The sequence below is a fragment of the Pundamilia nyererei genome, unplaced genomic scaffold (genome assembly GCF_000239375.1).
Source record: "Pundamilia nyererei isolate P.nyererei 1_Seehausen unplaced genomic scaffold, PunNye1.0 scaffold00008, whole genome shotgun sequence".
Taxonomy (NCBI): Eukaryota; Metazoa; Chordata; class Actinopteri; order Cichliformes; family Cichlidae; genus Pundamilia; species Pundamilia nyererei.
Genome location: NW_005187409.1, coordinates 1688630 through 1707058, shown reverse-complemented (window position 1 = coordinate 1707058; position 18429 = coordinate 1688630). Strand labels below are relative to the sequence as shown.

Genomic DNA, 18429 nt, shown 5'->3' with positions numbered 1-18429 from the left:
GAAGTATAAATAAAGATTGGGGCAGTTTCTTAGTGCGAGTCTCTCAGTAGGGAGCTGCCCTTGCTAGCAAGAAGTTCTGTGTTTCTCTTCTCTGAGTCTTTACTGAAGAAGTGTTTTATAACATTTTCCCTAACACTAAGTAACTAAGTAATAAATTACTTTTGAAAATAAGTAATCAGTAAAGTAACATGATAACTTTTTTGGGGAAGTAATCAGTAATTAGTTACTGATTACTTTTTTCAAGTAACTTGACCAACACTGATTCCACTTACAGCAAAAATATGAATTAACACCAAGTCGTTCAATAAAGAAACTTTGGATGAAACAGCTGGATTGTGTTGCTGTACAGCCTTAAACCGTTACATTTGTGTACGTTTGAATGACGATGGCTTGAGTTAAAGTTTTCTTTCTTTTTCTTTTTTTCTTGGAGGGGGCATGATTCATTTGAAGGTCTTTTTCTCTATTTATGCTGTATTTATTCTTTGTAATCATACAAAGTTACTGAAACTTGTAACCACAACAATGCATCACTGGAGAGCACTGATTTAACAGGTGCTGTATATTTACATGTATATTTTGGCTGCTGTTAGATTCCCTCATGTTTGATTTTTACACCGTGTGCCTTTCAGGATGCAGCCCCGACCGGCATTATTCAAAGCATTACAATAACTATCTAAAATCCTTCTTTTGCAGAACTACATCCTGGTTTAATCGTGACCACATCCATTTAATGGGCTGGGTAAATGGAACTGCTATATTTTCAATATGTGCAATACAACTTTATGTTTTTCAACATCCAAAGGCGGAAAAAGAAATGTTAAGTATGACTTAGTCAGTTAAGACCCAGAGTAGTGACTTATGTTTTAAGTTTTCAATCAAGTTGAAAAAACATATTATAATAAATGACAAAGAAAAAATAGCCACTTTAAAAGACTGAAGCCAGGCTTGAAATCCCTCCTGATTATCATTTCCTTTTCTTGGTAAAACTCATTAAACAGTAAGACTCATAAAAGCAGCAGGGGAGATGACAGTCTAGCATTCTCAGTTGTTTTAGAGGCCTCTGAGCGCAATAAGCATCTGAAAATTGGGGGCTGTTAAAGTGATTCTTTTTTTTCTTTTACTGCCAAAGTGTTGTTCTTCAACAATGCAAGTAACAAGCAAGAATCCCAAGAAACGTGGAGATAACAGAAGCCTTTTTTGCACCATTTTCTGAGGGCAGCTCTGCAGGGAAGGCATTTACACCTGCTTGCCTCATCTTTCACGATACACTAGGCCCCCAAAGTGTGCTTGACTTATAAATATCCACATCTTGTGGCAAAGATGGAGGGACCACAAAAAAGCAAAGAAAAAACAACAAGTGTGTGTGTGTGTTATTTAAAAAAATCAAAAAAAACAGGGATATTGTCTGGGCAATATCCCAGACAAATGAAGTCGGTTTTCACTAGTGACTTGTTTGTCAAATCAGCACAAAGGATTTATGGTCCGTAGCTACAATGAGAGGTTACACTGAGAGTACGAGACCTCAGAAATTAATCTTGCTAGTGCTGGTCACGACACCTGAAACTCCCCCCACCCCCAAAACTCCTTTAAACTTCACCATTCTCAGTTAAACAACTGGACTTGAGATAGACGAAAACTTTACACCAATATAGGTCAAACTTATTCTTTTTTAAGATAAAATATTTCATTTTTAAGCACGCTTATCCTCAGATTGAACTGAATGAAGCATGAAACATGGAGAAGAGGAAAACAAATGAACTACTATCTCATTTTAGTAAAATCCTATCTAGCACCTTTTCTGCAATACGATCTACATCAAAGCCCTTCGCATTGACTTTCAACTTCACTGTAGGGAAGGGAGGGGGGGGTGGAAGATATACAACATTAAACAGCATTTTTCATTCATGAGCAAATCATGTTCTGTTTCAACAATAGAGGAAAAAGAGCTGATTCAGTGAAGCCGCTGCAGGGGTAATTGATAGGGATCCAGCAAAGGTAACTCCCGGGGGAAATGCTGGATCATGAATTCCTACCCTGCCAGCGGGAACAAGGACTATCTATAGACGTTTTTTTTAATCCCCAGTGGGCGAGAAAGTGGCTTTAATAAAGAATTTAAAAGGACATTTAAAGCTGAATTAAAGCCATGTGTCTGTGAAACTAAAAAAAGGTTAAGTTCTAATTTATTATAAGAATCAATGGGAAACATTTTTTACTGTACTCTCCAAGCGTAGCGCTGATTTACACTTAATATGAACACTTTCTTCCTCGATAACAACTCATTAATCGAATAAACGAAAAAGTAAATAACTGTTAACTGCAGAAAAAAAGGGTTTCACGTCAATTACTTGAACAGCGTTAAAGAGTACATGTTAAAAATTATAGCGCCTGGCAGATATCCCTTCGTGAAAGATGAGAAGGGAGTGGCATGACTGCTAGGCCTATCCCTGTCACTTCATTAAGCTTTGCAATAACCGTTCTTTGCAGCCCACATTCTCCTTCCATCTGTATTATGCTGGTAAATCACCTTGCGGCAGCCAAGGGAAAATTGCTATTTATTTCGCAGTACAAAAAAGAGACGACTCTCGTTTGTAGACCTGGAGGCTATGAGAAAGACGGAGCAAGAAGCTGCTGCCAGGCTGACTAGTGTCCAAACAGATGGTGGGTATAAGAGAAAAGTTGGAGGATTCTGTATAGTTATGTCCACACATGCTGACAGAGCTCCGATTTGACTGTTCTGCGCTTGACAGGACTCTGACTTCTCCCCTCCCACTGTTGCTCGAATTAGAGGGGTGTGCTGCACACACATAAATACACAAACACACATGCACACGCTCGCTGTCAAAGAAGTGGAAAACACTCAAATTGTCATGGGAGGAATACATCAAGTGCCTTCACACACATATACACACACATATTCTTCCATATAAAAACAAACTTGCGCTGCACTGCTTGTGTTGTTCATCAGCAAGTTAGGTAGCCTGGTTGTGTATCTGAGAAACAAACTGGCCGGGACAAGTAAATTCCCAGAGCTTCTTTCACCAAAGCCTTCACGTCTTCCCTGATGGAAGATTGGTCTACTGGACTGGAAAAGGCAAGAACCAAACCAAGCATGGCCGCTCTTGATTCACACATATATGTACAAGCTCGGGTTTGTGCACGTCCACACACACAAAAATAAAAACCACTGATCTGAAACTACTCAGCGGGTACAAACAACAAATACAAAAAGGAGCTACTTGGCATTTTAACTTCCTCATAGACACATAAACACAGTGAAACACAAGCATTGGTATGCATAACTGGCACAGAGATTTGAACTGAGACCAAACAGAAACAGTGGTGGTGGTGTCGAGACAATTACGTTTTAAGTGAGAAAAGACGCCAAAGGAAGCATATGTCTGTTGACTAATTAAGGATGGGGTGGAGAAAGATGACGCCTCCTTACCTTTGCTCTGTGAGGAGAAGCAGAGGGAAAGCTGAGCAAATAGGTCAGGATTCTCAAACTTCTCTTCTTTGACTTTGATCCAGAAGCAATTCTCTGCCATTTCCTGAGGCACTATCTGCAATGACACAAGGATTCCATTATCACCACAATCAGAAACCGTCATTCCACCAAGCTGCCACTCAAAAGTTCTTCTCACTGGAGATGGAGTTTGTGAGTGTTTTTGCTGCGTGCGGCCACACACATGCCCTTGAGTGGCATCTTTAGCATCTGAGTGACAAACAAGAAATAACCAAACAGCAACAGGAGAACGTGAGGGATACATTAATATTTGCATATGACGAGAAACCGCATGCTAAACTTTACCTGAGTGAACAGACACAAAAACCAACATCGTAGGAATCACACGGCTGCTTAGTAAAGACGAAGATGGAGGCGTACAAAGGAAGATCAAGACATGAACACATCTAATGACTGTAGTAGTGTATCATCAATATCTATACCATTTGCCTACTTCCGCTGTACACTGTATTAAGTGCTATAATGAGACCTACTTCTGTGGCTTTTTGTCAAACACTCGAATTTGCACTTGACCCAGTGCAAAGCTGCCAATAACCGTCTTCGAAAACACAGAAAGTAAAACACTCATGCAACACAGACCAATCTCCATCTAGCTCTGGTCCATTACTCCCAATGCCGTATAGTAACAGTAATAAGTATAACAGTGTTGCAGAGTCAATCATGAGCTTGTTTTGGTGTCCGGGATAGATAACCTCTGTGCTCTTATTTGCTTCTATTCAACCCACATATACAAACATAGCACACATGTGCCTAAAATAGGTTTGTTTGTTTTGTTTTGATTTAATTGCATATGCGTATAACAGCTGTTTCACAAGAATTACAAATTATTGTAGCAAGAAAAAGAATTTTACCAAAATAAATATGTAAATGTAAATAAATAAATATGTAAAAATAAATAAGGCAGCACGGTGGTTAGCACTGTTGCTGCACAGCAAGAAGGTCCTGAGTTCAGGTCTTTCTGTGTGGAGTTTGCATGTTCTCCCCGTGTTTGCGTGGGTTCCCTCCGGGTACTCCGGCTTCCTCCCACCGTCCAAAGACATGCAGCTTGTGGGGATAGGTTAATTGATTTATCCAAATTGCCACTATGTGCGAATGAATGTGAGTGCGAATGGTTGTCTGTCCCTGTGTGTTGGCCCTGCGACAGACTGGCGACCTGTCCAGGGTGTACCCCGCCTTTCGCCCTATGACAGCTGGGATAGGCTCCAGCGCCCCCCGCGACCCTGAAAAGGAGAAGCGGGAGCGAATGGATGGATGGATGAATATTAAAAATGACTTAATGTTAGCTTTCCAAGTGTTTAGAATGTGGAAGCAATTTATAGTTTGCACAATTGCGTGTGACCAATGGGGGGACACACAGCATAGTAGCAATTTTAGGGTTGGTATTTGACTGTCCACAACATGAAAAGCAGAAAAACAGACAGGGATCTCATGAATTTTATCAAAGGGTGGCTATGACTTTTGTGTGGCAGTCATTGACACGCCTGGCCCTTTGAACTCTATTAATAAAAAGGAAGTAGTAATCAAAGCACATCGAAATTCCAGAAGTGACTACTTTAATTGCAACTATATTAAGGTTAGGACATGTATATCTGCCAACATACACTATGCAGAGTGCGAGTCTGTGAAGTCACAGATTTCAGGCTGCACTCTTTTTTCTTGTTTTTTTAAACCGACAGAAATAAAAGCAACAGAAAAATACTTAACCAAATACCCAACCAACTAAAAGGTTTCGTCTACATGAAAGTAGCACAACAAAACAGCTTGTGCTTTAGAATTTTTTTCTGCTCCTACTTTGTGCTATTAAGTCAAGGCAATGACATGAAACAATCTAACCACAGTCCATCTCTCTTTTAAGTGAGGTCCTGAATTGCAGGTAAACAAAGCACCAAAGACACTATAAAAGCTTGTGAATTAGTCACATATTTTTTCAAGACCGAATACAAAGGTATTTTGAGGTAAATCGCATAAAATGTTTTTATATATACAGAATATATAAAAAAATAAATAAAGTGTTACCATTTTAAATTGGCTTAAAAGAAAACTGAATGAATCTGAACTTATTTTCTCATTTTCCTAATATTTTGTTTAACATTTGGCCTGTAAGTGAATATTGGCTTTACCCTGTTGGACCTGAGCAGAGCGAAACAAATTACATCTTTATGCTTGTGAGAAAGCACTTACTGCAATTTAATGATTTAATTTTGAGCTTAAATATGAGCTACCTCAATGTGCTCTGTACAACTCAGCCATTGAATCTCCACCTTATTGTGGTGAAGGTGTTTGTGTGTCGAAGTGATCCCAGGAGCTATGTTATTGGGAGCTTATGCTGGTTGCGTAGCCCAAGGCAAACTGGTCAAACCTGTAGCTACTGAAACTAGCTCTTAAAACTTCCAGCATCTCTCTGGTAGGAAAGGAGCCTGAACTAATGAGTGATGTTGAGCAATAGCAGGTAGATATAGTAGGTATCATCTCAACACATGGCTTAAGGTCTAGAACCAGACTCCTTGAGAGAGCTTGAAAGGGATTCTGGCAAACCATCAGTAACTGAGGAGGGAAAGTGATGCTCTACTCATACTGTGTACGGTGAGGGTGGGACGCCACTGACTTCAACCAAGGATGTAATCTGGAGTTAGAAAGAATACATCTTCATAGAGAAGCAATAAGTGGATGACTTGTCCATCACTGGAAGTGAGATCACTGACAGTTCAATAACTCCTAGATGACAGGTCCCTTGGGATGGATGAAATTCACCCCGACTATGTTCTGGCTCTAGATGTTGTGGGATTCTCTTGTTTAATGTGCCTCTGTAGGGTCGCATGGAAATGTGGGCTGCTGGAGAGAAGAGTCTGTCTGTTAGTCGAATCTCATGGAAACGAACAATGAGTACTGGGACGCTGGACCAGGTCTTTATCCTCCTTTGGACATTCAAGGCTACGTGGGAGTTTGCCGAACAAGTCTGTAAGTGCTTTGTGGACTTGGAGAAGGCATTCAACAGTATTCCTTAGGCCAGTGGTTCCCAAACTTTTTTTGCTAGGCCCCCCTTTGTTTTACAAGAAAAACAAAGGGGGGCGCACACACACATCCTCCAACCACACACATATTCTGCTCCATTGCGGTTTATTTCACACCTCAAACATTTAGTAAACAATTAAGCAAATACAAGTAATCTGCGATAAATTACAGCTAGTAAGAAAATAAACTAACTCTTTTATGCTACGTCCGCACCTACACGGGTATTTTTGAAAACGCAGCTGTTTCGATACGTAAACGGCGTTTCAAATCACCGAAAACTGAGGTTTTTTAAAACTCCTTTTTTGTGTTTATGTGTGACGAGGAATACAGAGTCCGTCACGCAACGTCAAAGGTATGTGCCTTTATTCACGTCACGCTGTGCGCCACGTTATTGTTTACATGAGATGAATAGCAGAATGGCAGATAGAGACAAAATACTGTTACTGTTAATCTGACTATGTGTAATAATGTTCAACATTGCTATCAATGCATTTTTCAAAAAATGCCTCTCTGTGCAAAATGGGTTTAAAAACATAAACATCTGGGATCCTGTTTGTCCGTGATTTAGACAAATCGTGGCAGGATCAGCCTGATGTTATTTGTATCCAGCTGTAACTTTACTGTATAAAGAGCTCACATCTCCAACATGTCAGGAGCAGTTAGTCATTACAAGAAGTGTTTGTAAAGTAAAAATCAAGAATATGGGATCCTGTTTGTCCGTGATTTGGAGAACCCAGCGCTGCTCCCGATGCAGGGGAAACCAATCCTGCAGGGAGACCTACGTTGGTACTTGTGCAGGTGAAGCCAAAGGGCAGATTTGCTTCACCATATTTTCTAGTCTTTAGCTTAGAATGAAGTTGGTTTGCCCCCTGCAATGGCTCTGCACCCCCCCAGGGGGCGGGCCCCACACTTTGGGAAGGTCTGCCTTAGGGGAACCTGTGTGGACTGGTTCAGGATACTGGTCCTCTATCCAGTCCCTGTGCAGCAGTAGTGAGAGCTGTACAGGACTTTGACTGATAAATTTTCTACTGGCATTTTCTGCCCCTCAGACTCGAATAAGTAAACGAAGATGGATGGTGGATGGTAGCTGCTCAACATCTTCTTAAAACTATAAGAGTCACATTTTCTCATGTGTACGATACTTTTGTTGGACATGTATCGTCTAATAGAGGGAAGGTTCGAAATTATGAAACAATGTCCTTCCCCTTTCTTTTTTATACAACCAAATCATTCCTAGTACTCCTATACTTCTGCCTGCTGCACACAGCGAAGACAGACGACTCATGTCCCACTTAATCGACACAAGAGACACAGATTGTTTTTCCTCAGGTGGTTATGAATTTCATTTGCATCACAAAACTACATTTCCTGTGGAGGCAAGGTTAATGCTGCTGCACATTAACCTGTTTCTGTACACTTCAGAGACAACGGTCATTTGTGCTACACCGCATGCACACAAGTCATATAACACAACTGAACCACATAGATATTTCACAGGAAAATGACTAATCACATTTAAAATATCAAGGCAAAAACAAACACACAGGAATGCCTTCTATTAAGAAACAAACTGCTGTTTCCCCGACTGTTTACACAATAGGTATGACATCCCATTATTATTAATCTTACTTACCGTTCAGGAACCTCCTACACAGAGTCAAACATTAGCATATTTGCCATTTTAAAGAATTCTCAAGGTGACCAATAATTCAAACCCAGAACACCACCTCAGTGCTTTTTAGTGCAGTGCAATCACTGTTGACTTGCATTTTCACATTGTCGCTTTAAGCCTTTGGTGGCATGTGGTTGGATAAATAATTGGGATAAGACAGAAAAATGTGCCTGACCTGTTTGAGCACTGTAAAATAATAAGCACACGGATAGATACTGTCATAATTATTTTTTAAGTGGCGTGATTCTACAAAATCATTGCACTTCTAGCATTATGTGAAGTAAACTAGTCTGATATTTTGTTTGCAGTCAGTAATTTCAGAATAAAACACAAGGTCACATAAGTATCAGTAAAGAACCATTAAAATAATCCTGAGAACTCCTGGGGCAACGGATAAATTATCTATGGCAAAATACAATGCAAATCAAGAGAATGTCCTATTGAAATTATATTCAAATGTGATGGAAAATTACACAACAAAGTCTCCATTCAATTATGCTAAGAATGTGCAAATCCAAGGACATTTGAGTGAAAACTGTTTACTGTTAAATCCTTTGAAATGGGTGCTGAGTATGGAGCACTTTGGCCTATGGCTGAACGAATGTTTGACTAGATTAGAAACAGATTTAAAGAGAGGTTTCTTTTAGTTTGAACCTTCAACTTTACACTTTATCACTCTGCAAACCTACCTACAAAATATACAATCAATCAGCTTCTAATGGCAGTCCAAATTGTTTGAAAAAAATGCTTGTAAATAATGTGCAAATTAGGTAATGGAAAAAAAAAATGGAAGTGTAACATTGCATCTGCACCAGTGTGTGAATGGGTGGATGACTGGATATGTAAAGCGCTTTGGGGTCCTTGGGGACTAGTAGAGCCCTATATAAATGTGCATGTGTGTTTGTGCTATATAAATACAGGCCATTTACCATCTGTACACTGTTAAGTAACTAATACTATAAGTGAACATAAGATTATCTACTGCAGCCAATGACTGCTCAGACTGCTATACCTTGGTCCAGTTGACCCTCTTCATGACAGTTTCAGGCTTGTAGGTCTTCTTGGGCTCCAGTCCATAAGGCAGCTTAACAACAGGAAATCCAGGAGGTGGCGGAGGTCCTGGTGGGCCTCCAAACGGGGGTGGAGGCCCAAAACCAGGTGGTGGCGGGGGAGGGGGTGGTCCACCACCTGGCGGTGGAGGAGGAGGTGGTGGCGGAATGCCAGCATGGCCAGGGACAGGTGGAGGAGGTGGAGGAGGTGGAGGAACACCACCAGGTGGGGGAGGAGGAGGTGGAGGTGGTGGTGGAACTCCAGCACCTCCTGGAAGTGGTGGAGGTGGTGCTCCAGTTGCAGTAAGGCCTGTAGCAATCTGCAAATACAGAACACAGATGTCAACAATGGCCCACATATGCATGTAAACTCCCTTTGATTTGATTGAAACTGATGTTCCTAATACAAAAAGCTACAAGGACAGTAACGAGGCCTCCGTGTCCTATGTGTGCAAACCACTAATCTTGCTTTTGCTGATTACCTGCTCTACAAACTCAGCCACATCTACCTCCTTTAATGGAATGCATCCGTTTTATATTCTTGAAACTTGCCACTAAAGTCAAGAATTATAAGGTCAAGTGGGAGCAAATTCACTAGACATATAAAGGTCTGTGAATTTTCTTATGTCTAACTGGCATATCTCTGGAAATTAGCGAAGTTAACTTTTGCTATCAGCCCTGTAAGGATCGTTTCCTTTGCACGCCACTCGCTATATGTCATTCCTTCAAAGCATTTTCAGGCTCCTTTTATGATGTCTACATTTCTACACTGGTATGTTTCAGCCTAATTTTATAATGGATTTTTTCTCAACAAAGTATTTTTCAGCAACAAAGTAACAACAGTTGTCTTTTATAGATTATGTTTCAATCAAATATATAAATATTCCATTTGCAGATTCTTCAGTTAGAATTTGGTTAACATTCTGGTGGCAGAAATAAGAACCTTAAGTCTTTGAGCTTTTTAGAGTTTCTCCTTTTCTCTATGGCAATAATGCTCAGGCACAACTAGGTATGATAGGGGGTGTCAAAGAACAGCAATGTTCATGTCTCTCTAGAGTTGCACTATTATAGTTAAATGCAGCTATAGTTAAATTTGTGTTTAGCTTTAGCAGAGCATTTGCTTCTCATTTTGTGATAATTATTCAGGTAGTGGCAAACTTCCAGTGGACTGTCATGTGCCTTTTAGCATCCATCTGGCCGCTCTTCCATAAATGCCTGATTGGTGGAGTGCTGTACCAGTGATTGCCCTGTAAAAGATGTTGGGGAACAGAATGTCTCCAAAAGATGGATCTCAACAGCAACCACTAAGTTCTAAGTTACATGTCTAACAACAACAATTTATCCACGATTAATCAGCTTGGCTGGGCTGTCAGACCTAGAAAGACTGTGTCGGTGGTTCATTCATTTGAGAATGACGGTAGCTAGTAGCTACCATGTTCTTGGACAGTTTTACTAACACACAAAATGTCTTGCATCGTTATACCTTTCTTTCTGTGCATAGTCTGTGCATAGTCTCGAACCCTATATCCTTTATGCCTTGGTTTTCAGTCTGTGACCATTATCTATGAGGCCTCATACAGAAAGATTCCAGGTGTTCTTATTTTGAAAGCTCACTTGCTGGTAACCAGCTAGTCCCAGTCCTTCCCAACTCCCAACTCAATACCGCTACTCCCCAAAACGTCTCTTGTCTTATATTTGGATGTACTCCAACTAAACTGTCTTGGACTGCTACTGATGATCTACTGCAAGATAAAGGGGTACTCCAAAAGGAACCTGCTGCATGTGGATAACTGAGCCGACAAGGACTGAAGTGCAGAGGGAGGCCTTATGTGTGTGGAAAACCGTCCTCTCATTGGAGATAATTAATAATAAAGTTTATATTTGTAAATTGTAAGTTTTTATTCCAGCCTAATAAATCAACAAAACACCAAAAATCTGTAATTGCTTGATATATACCAAAAATAAATAATGCAAATACAGTAAGTACACCCTAGCTCTGACAGGGTTTGATTTTCAGAGCTGATTAGATGTCTGCTCTTACCAAATAGGATTTCCTCTTGCACTTTTCATTTCTAAAACCAATTCCGTACTATTTAAATTTCCCCTACTCACTTGATTGTGTGCTTAAAATGCAATTGGCTTCATATTTAAAGACATTACATATTGTTTCATTACATAATAGCATTGGCGGATTGTTTATTAGAGACGGAATTAAAAAGGTGTTCTGCCTGGAGTTTTTTTTTTTTTTTTTCACAGATTGCCCAGAGCCTCTCAGTAAAATCTACATCCAATGATTACATGTCTGTCAATCTCAAACCCTCTGTGGCCCGTTTTCTCTTTTAAGATTAATATGAGAGAATGGAAGCAAATTAGCTGCTAAATTAGAGTGCCGTTGTTTCCATACTGAGGGGCCCTCCGAGTATCTCTCTCTCTATCCACCTCCCTGTTCTACCCTGTAATAATAAGCCCAGTGTTCCATGGAACTCTTGGGATCCCAAACCACTGCCGCCGGCATATTCTTCCTCAGGTATCAAAATAAACACTTTCAAAACGTTGTACAGCGAATAAACGTTTGTACGTCTTTTACCTTAAAGGAAATAAGGTGATTCTTGTGTTGCAATTATCAAGGTCACACATGATTTGCATGCAGTGTATACAAAATATACAAACCCAAAGTATATATATGTGAACTAGTAAATAGAGGTCTATGTTATATGTGCAAAAACCATGATTACTTACTAAAATACAATTTAAATTCACTTTTACTTCAGATCTAATATGTGTATTTGGCAGCATATTTTATTAAAATATATTGTGCTGGCAAGTGATCCTTTTTTTATTGATGTTACTCTACCAGAGCCCATCTGGAGCTCTGTGTAAAGTAGACAACCAATCTAATACAAAATCTAACCCACCCAAATGGATTCATACTCTTCTGAACTCAAAGGGGAGGTCAGCGTGACAGGTAATTAACTCTGAATGCTATGTGATTAAATCTTTGCCCAATCTCATCTCTGATAAAGAAATTCAATCACAAGTGTTTACTTATGAAAATTACATTAAACAAGCAAGCAATGTGTGCGGCTGAAAGCAGCTATAGAGATTCTCAACGTTCAGTTGATATATTCTCTCGCTCTTCCACACATGCAGTATACAGAGCACATTATTTGTTGCTGATTAGTGAAGTCAAGAGGCAATAATTCATTTATATCAAAAGGGGAAAAAAAGTATTTTTGTGAACTTTTTTTGTGAAGTTCACAAAAGTGCTATGTAATATGTGCTATATAATACAAAGGGCAAGCATGCTGAGAGAAAATATGAGACAAAAGATCAGTCCAACAATCCAAAAACAGATTTAAAGCACCACAAATCAATGACATTAAAACGCACTTGGATTTGTCGGGGATTAAATGTGAGATTATGTCAAGGGCCACACATGCAACGGGGACACCCACCTTGGCTTCAGATTCCCTGATGAGTCTCTGAGCCTCTTTGAGCTTGTCATTTTCAATAGTTAACTGTGCAGATACAACACACACGCACATACACACACCACAGATACACATCATGGGAACACATACATTACAAGAGGCACAGAGGGCAACAAAGAGGCACAAATGGGGGTGGGTTAGATTGACAGGGAACAGGAAGACTAGTACAATAGAGCAGGTACAGTACTCACGCCAAACACAATCAAGCCAGAGAAACAACAAGGACGTCCTTCACACAGTTAATGACAATGGCAGTACAGTGTTATATTCCCATTTTGTCTGAACAAGCTATTTGATGTGCAAAAGGCAAAGTAGAGTGTACTGTACTTTTACACTGAAAACAACATCTAATCTTTCTTCAAAAGAACGCCGGCGCGGAGCAATGACTGCATGAAAGGAACAAGGCGCAGCATCACTGACAGTTGGTGTACCTTCAAAAACCTAATTCTATTTCAATTTTTTCTCATTCTGGCATCACAAAATAGATTTCAACCCAGAACTCTTAGATGTGTGATGGGCATTGATTTTACTGCGCAGCCTTTGTTTTAGAAATGTACCGATTTTGCTTTGATATTTCACTCCGGGCAACTTTGCCAAAAGAAAGAAGATGGGAATATATTCCAAAGTAACAACAATTTTGTGTTTTTATGGAGTTATTCCCACAGAACATTCCTTACTATGAACTGTAGAAAACTAAATATTGAATGTGTGTAATGGAAGAGAAGATGGAAACTTTTCAGCTGCGTGTCTTAAGAAGAGTTTTTTATTTTGAAAGAATTTTGTATAATGGTAGTGAAGTGCAATATTCAAAGCAAAGAGAAATGCTACTTTATAGTTCAACCTCAGGGATATCTAAGTTTTAAATGGTAAATAAATGGTAAATGGCCTGTATTTATATAGCGCTTTACTAGTCCCTAAGGACCCCAAAGCGCTTTTAAAGAGCAAGATTTTCAGCAGGTATCATTTCCCCTGCTTTCTGAGAAAACCAGATAGTTAGAATAAAAGCATGTGTAAGAATGTAATGATGTATGACAGATGTGAATATTCTAAATTTAACCGTGTATGCTGGGGTAAACGCAAAGGCACACATATTTACTACACTGAAACTTCTGCAGGCATTATCAGTTTAGAAGAATTCTTTAATCAGTCAAGGTAGACAGCAGTTTGGCAGTAAAAGGCAGAGAAAGTAGTCTACTGCACCTCCAGTTGCTCTCGGGGCCATGCTGGGTCAGCTACAAGATCCCCAGGTTGTTAAAACCTATTAATGGGATGGCACTGAGTTTTCCAGTCTACCACTGCAGTGCTACATTATTCATCAAATCTGGAGCCAATTCAGTGAATATCTTCCCTTTTGCCTTGAATGGATCCATGCTAAGGTTTGGGGAAAAGGTGGATGGATTGCACTTTGTTGTGATTTCGAAGTCCTTCTCCTAATGTTTACAAGGAGAATTTCCACTCAACTCAATTGGGAGATAATCACACAGACACATCAAACAGGCTGCTTGTTACAATGCCAAAGTTTCTGAAGAAACACTCTCATTAAATGTGCTGGTTCACAAACAAGGTGAAGAGAAGCAACTCAGGCATGCGTGAGTTTTAATATCTGACAAGAATTCAGTGTAGGAGATGAAAGGTTAGCGTTAGCTCCCACTTCATTCATATTCAGTAAAACGGCAGTAATCGCACAGCTGCTTTGATGGGCAAGCTGAATGCGTGTCCTCACACCGATTTAAAGGCTCTGCGCACTCACAGTTAATGACTTTTCTACGGCACTAGTATCGTGTCAAACACGGAAAAGGAAAAAACATTCTTACAGACCGGTCTTCCTGAAGTAACAGAATCTCATCTGTCTGAGAGGATTACATCGTTGTTTGAGTTCTTACTACAGACCCAGTATTTTTTGTAATTTTCTGACAAAAGGCAGAGCAAGTGCAGTCTTCTCTTACAAATACGATACGGTATATAGCGTAGTTACGTTAGGCTGAATTGGGAATAATCTAAAGTTCTTACAGCAACACTCTGGTAATTTGTGCCAAATAATGACATGTTTCCCTGTCGAGGTTAATGTCTCTGCAGCTCTCCAGCAGTAGCTGTTCTTTGAAGGAGCATTCAGACAAACAGAGAAAGAGAGAGTTTGACTCTCCGGGGCTTCTCTGCTGTACGCTACGTGTTAATGCACCATAGCCAGCTAGTCTTCAAAAGACACAGACCTGCTATGGGAAGATGAGGGAAAGGTGTGTTATAGTGCAGAAAAAAGATTGTTAAAAGCTCCAACGAGGGAATTAGGGCTGGTAAAGGTAGCACAACCTGATGTACACAAAGACTGAGCAAGGCAAAGAAAGAACAAGGCTGAGCAGGGGAGGTGGCGATTATGGACTGATTAAAATGGGCTTGCAGTGCTTAGGAAAGGAGTGATGAGTGATGAACTAGTTTGGGCACAATGAAAAGCCAAAACAAATTCAGCCTGTTTGAGGTACCTGTTATATGACCAAACCCATGAACAAACAGCACGGATTTATAGATGCTCAGTGGATACAGGGGTAGAAGAGATTTGTCCTTTTAGATGTCACAGGTAAAAACACGCCCTGTTATTGATCAGACACTTAGTAAATACTAAGGTATGCAGATGTTTACTGCAGTACGCTCTCTATGGTAAGCTTTGACTTATCAGGACATAATAAAGGATTACATATTCCTTACAAGGTCTTAAAATTAAGTAAATACAACCTGAAATAAACAGCAACCGTCTCATTATTATTAAAATTAAGTCAAAATGTAGAAGTCATGTGTGAGAAACAAAGCAAACCCTATAATTCAAAGGCATGTAGAACTCCTCTTAGCAGCAATAACTCCCAAATGTCTTTAATCAGTCGTTTTCTGGATGACTTTATCAGTTCCCGTTGTGTTTACTGTGTGATGTTCGCAGGCATTCATTTATACACAGCTCTCTTAAGGTCCTGCCACATCTTTTCATTCGGGTTGAGGTCTGGACCTTGACTGGGCCATTGCAATACTTTTCTTTCAACAGCCATTTTGTTGTTGCTGCTGTGCTTGGGATCATTTTCCTGTTGTGTGTCCTAGTTTTAGCCAAGCTTTAGCTGCTGGACAGATGGCCTCATATTTGAATGTAAAATCCATTTGTATACAGAAGAGTTCATGGTCTACTCAATAACTGTCAGGGTCCTATTTCTGCAAAACAAGCCTGCCTGAAAATCATCACCCTTCCTCCACTGTTCTTGACAGTTGACATGCTTGTGGTGATGTGCTGTGTTTAGTTTTCCCTAATGTGGCGCTGTGCATTATCCCCACGTTGGTTTTATCCATCCAAAGGAGATGGTTTCAGAAGCCTTGTGGTTTGGTCATATGCAGCTTTCCTAACCCAAGCCATGCTGCCATGTTGTTTTTGGAGAGAAGAGGCTTAATCCAGCCAACCCTATCAAACAAGCCATGATTGTTCAGTCCTTTTCTAACATGAACTTTAACATTTAACATGTTAACTGAAGCCTGCAGAGTCTGACATACGTAGCTTGTAGGTGAATTGGCTGGCAAGTCCACTCCTGGGAAGACTAAATGTTTCCACTTGCAAATACTCTTTCCCACTGTAGAATGATGGACTACAGTGGGACCATTAGGACAGGTACTTATGACCCTTTCCTCACTGATGAGCAGCAACAATTGCTTATTCTGAGATCACTGCTGATATCTTTCCTCCTTTGCATTGTATTAGCCCACACCTGTACCATCCAGATGTGCAAATTGTCACGAATTGCTTTTAAAGAGGTGCTCACACACGCTGACGATCAGTTAATCAAGTGCATTTGATTAGCAGCACCTGACTGCTACTTAAACTCTTAATTCCCAGAACTAGAAGGGTGCACTTGGTTTTTCACACATTGCTTCTGTTATATTTGGCTAAAGTTTTGTTAAATAAATAACAATATTTAATGTATTGTTGTTCATCTGAGCTTGAACTAAAATGATTTTAGAACTTACTAGGGATGATAAAAGTTAATTATAAATATGTAAAACTCATTCTTTTTATCAGGGCTGTGCACCTGCACACACACCTACATTTCTATTAAACTGTTAGATGTAATGCGTTAATGTTGCCTTTGTTATGGCTCAATTTGACACCTCAGAGGTTACAAGTGCAGGTAAGAAGTGGCGACACACCCTGTAGGCGTATGAAGCACAGTGAGATCTACACGCAAACTGAATCCGAAGGAGAAAACGGCTACATAACTTTGGCTATGAAACCAGCTGAAGTTCATTCTGCACAACAGTATTTTTTGTAGACTGACGTGAGCTGTGAAAGTGATTCCTGGACCACATATGCAGGTGCAGTTTATCAGTTGGTAAGTACCAACATAAGCCACGAGATATGAATGTTTGAAAGAAAAAGCAACCTCTGGTACGGATGTAGCTTTACCATCTTTCAATGCTGGTTTATATTAAATTCCCTAAGCAGGGAGGCAAACTGCCTTTTTGTCCCAAGGTAGTACTAAAGTGTTTGAAATTGGGTTAAGGGGGAAATAGCAGTCATTTTCTGCATTCAAAATGGAAGATTTTGCCTGGGAAGAAATGATGTGGAGGCCAAGAAAAAGAAATGCAATCGATGTCTGTGATGATAGAATTTCATAGGAAAAGCTTCAATAGAGCAATTCGTCCATATAAAGAAATACAACTTAAGAAGGAGATTGACCCCTTATTAAATCAAATGTTCTTGCATGGGTGATAACTCCCACTTACAGTAGCTTTGCATCTGTAAGTGGGGTGGAAAGGTATCCGGATAAAAACAAAACTTTCTTTTAGTGGCGCCATTACTTTTCTGTGCTACGATTTTAGGACAAACACATTTATTTGCACATTCTTAGTCTTTCATTTTAAAAACAGAAAAGTTTTGGACAACCGAGCTTCGCCTATCTTTGTTTTCTTGTTTTTTGGGGAAAGATACACTATAAAGATCTCTGGGGAATGCAACATTGTTCTGTAGAGTAAAAATGGATTTACCTGGGACTCCAGGGCTTGGATCTTCCCCTCCAACTCTTTGATTTTTTCTTCCTTCTTTTGAGATTCGGCTTGGGCCTCCTGCCGTGCACTGAACTCTTCATCAAACTGCAACAAGAAATACTAAGATGTCTATGTGCAGAACACATATACAAAGATGTAAACACACGGGCACAGAGGTTGGTGAGCGGCAGGGTGTCTCCAGAGATTGGCCACAGGGCATGTCAACAGACACCAAAACACGCCACCTTACACTCTCTGGACAATTTCTGTTCATAGGTCCCGTGTCCCCAGAGCCCTGTTGTCCTCTGTCTTTGGTTCAGGCTTGGCTTTCATGTATCCTGATGGTTCTAACCTTTGCAGAAACTATGCCGTGTCGTTACAATGATTTCACTGTCCCAGTAGGGTGCCCGGTACGATGGCGGGGCATGATTCTTAAGGAAAAAACATTCCCAGGACCCCCACTGGGGTGTTGTCAGCCTGTGATAATGTTTCTCCATAAAACACAATTTATTACTAAAAGTACGACGCTGAAAGAAAGGTTTTGAATTTTATTTCTCTCCAAAAATACAAACCATCAATCAAGCCAGTAATTGAATGATACCACAACTAATTTAAAATACAGTAAGAGGCCCATAAAGCATCAGCTTAAAGTGCAGAACAACATGTAACATC

General features: G+C 40.0%; 1 protein-coding gene across 1 annotated transcript in view; it reads right to left on the bottom strand.

Moving 5' to 3' along the window:
- Nucleotides 1-18429, bottom strand: part of diaph2 (diaphanous-related formin 2) — a 357023-nt gene that overhangs the window by 210822 nt on the left and 127772 nt on the right. Inside the window, exons 16-18 of the mRNA XM_013908245.1 lie at nt 17758-17862; nt 9220-9576; nt 3436-3560 (exon numbers count right to left, since the gene is read on the bottom strand). Coding sequence (XP_013763699.1) covers nt 3436-3560; nt 9220-9576; nt 17758-17862 — 587 coding nt within the window. The remainder of the gene's footprint in view (nt 1-3435; nt 3561-9219; nt 9577-17757; nt 17863-18429) is intronic.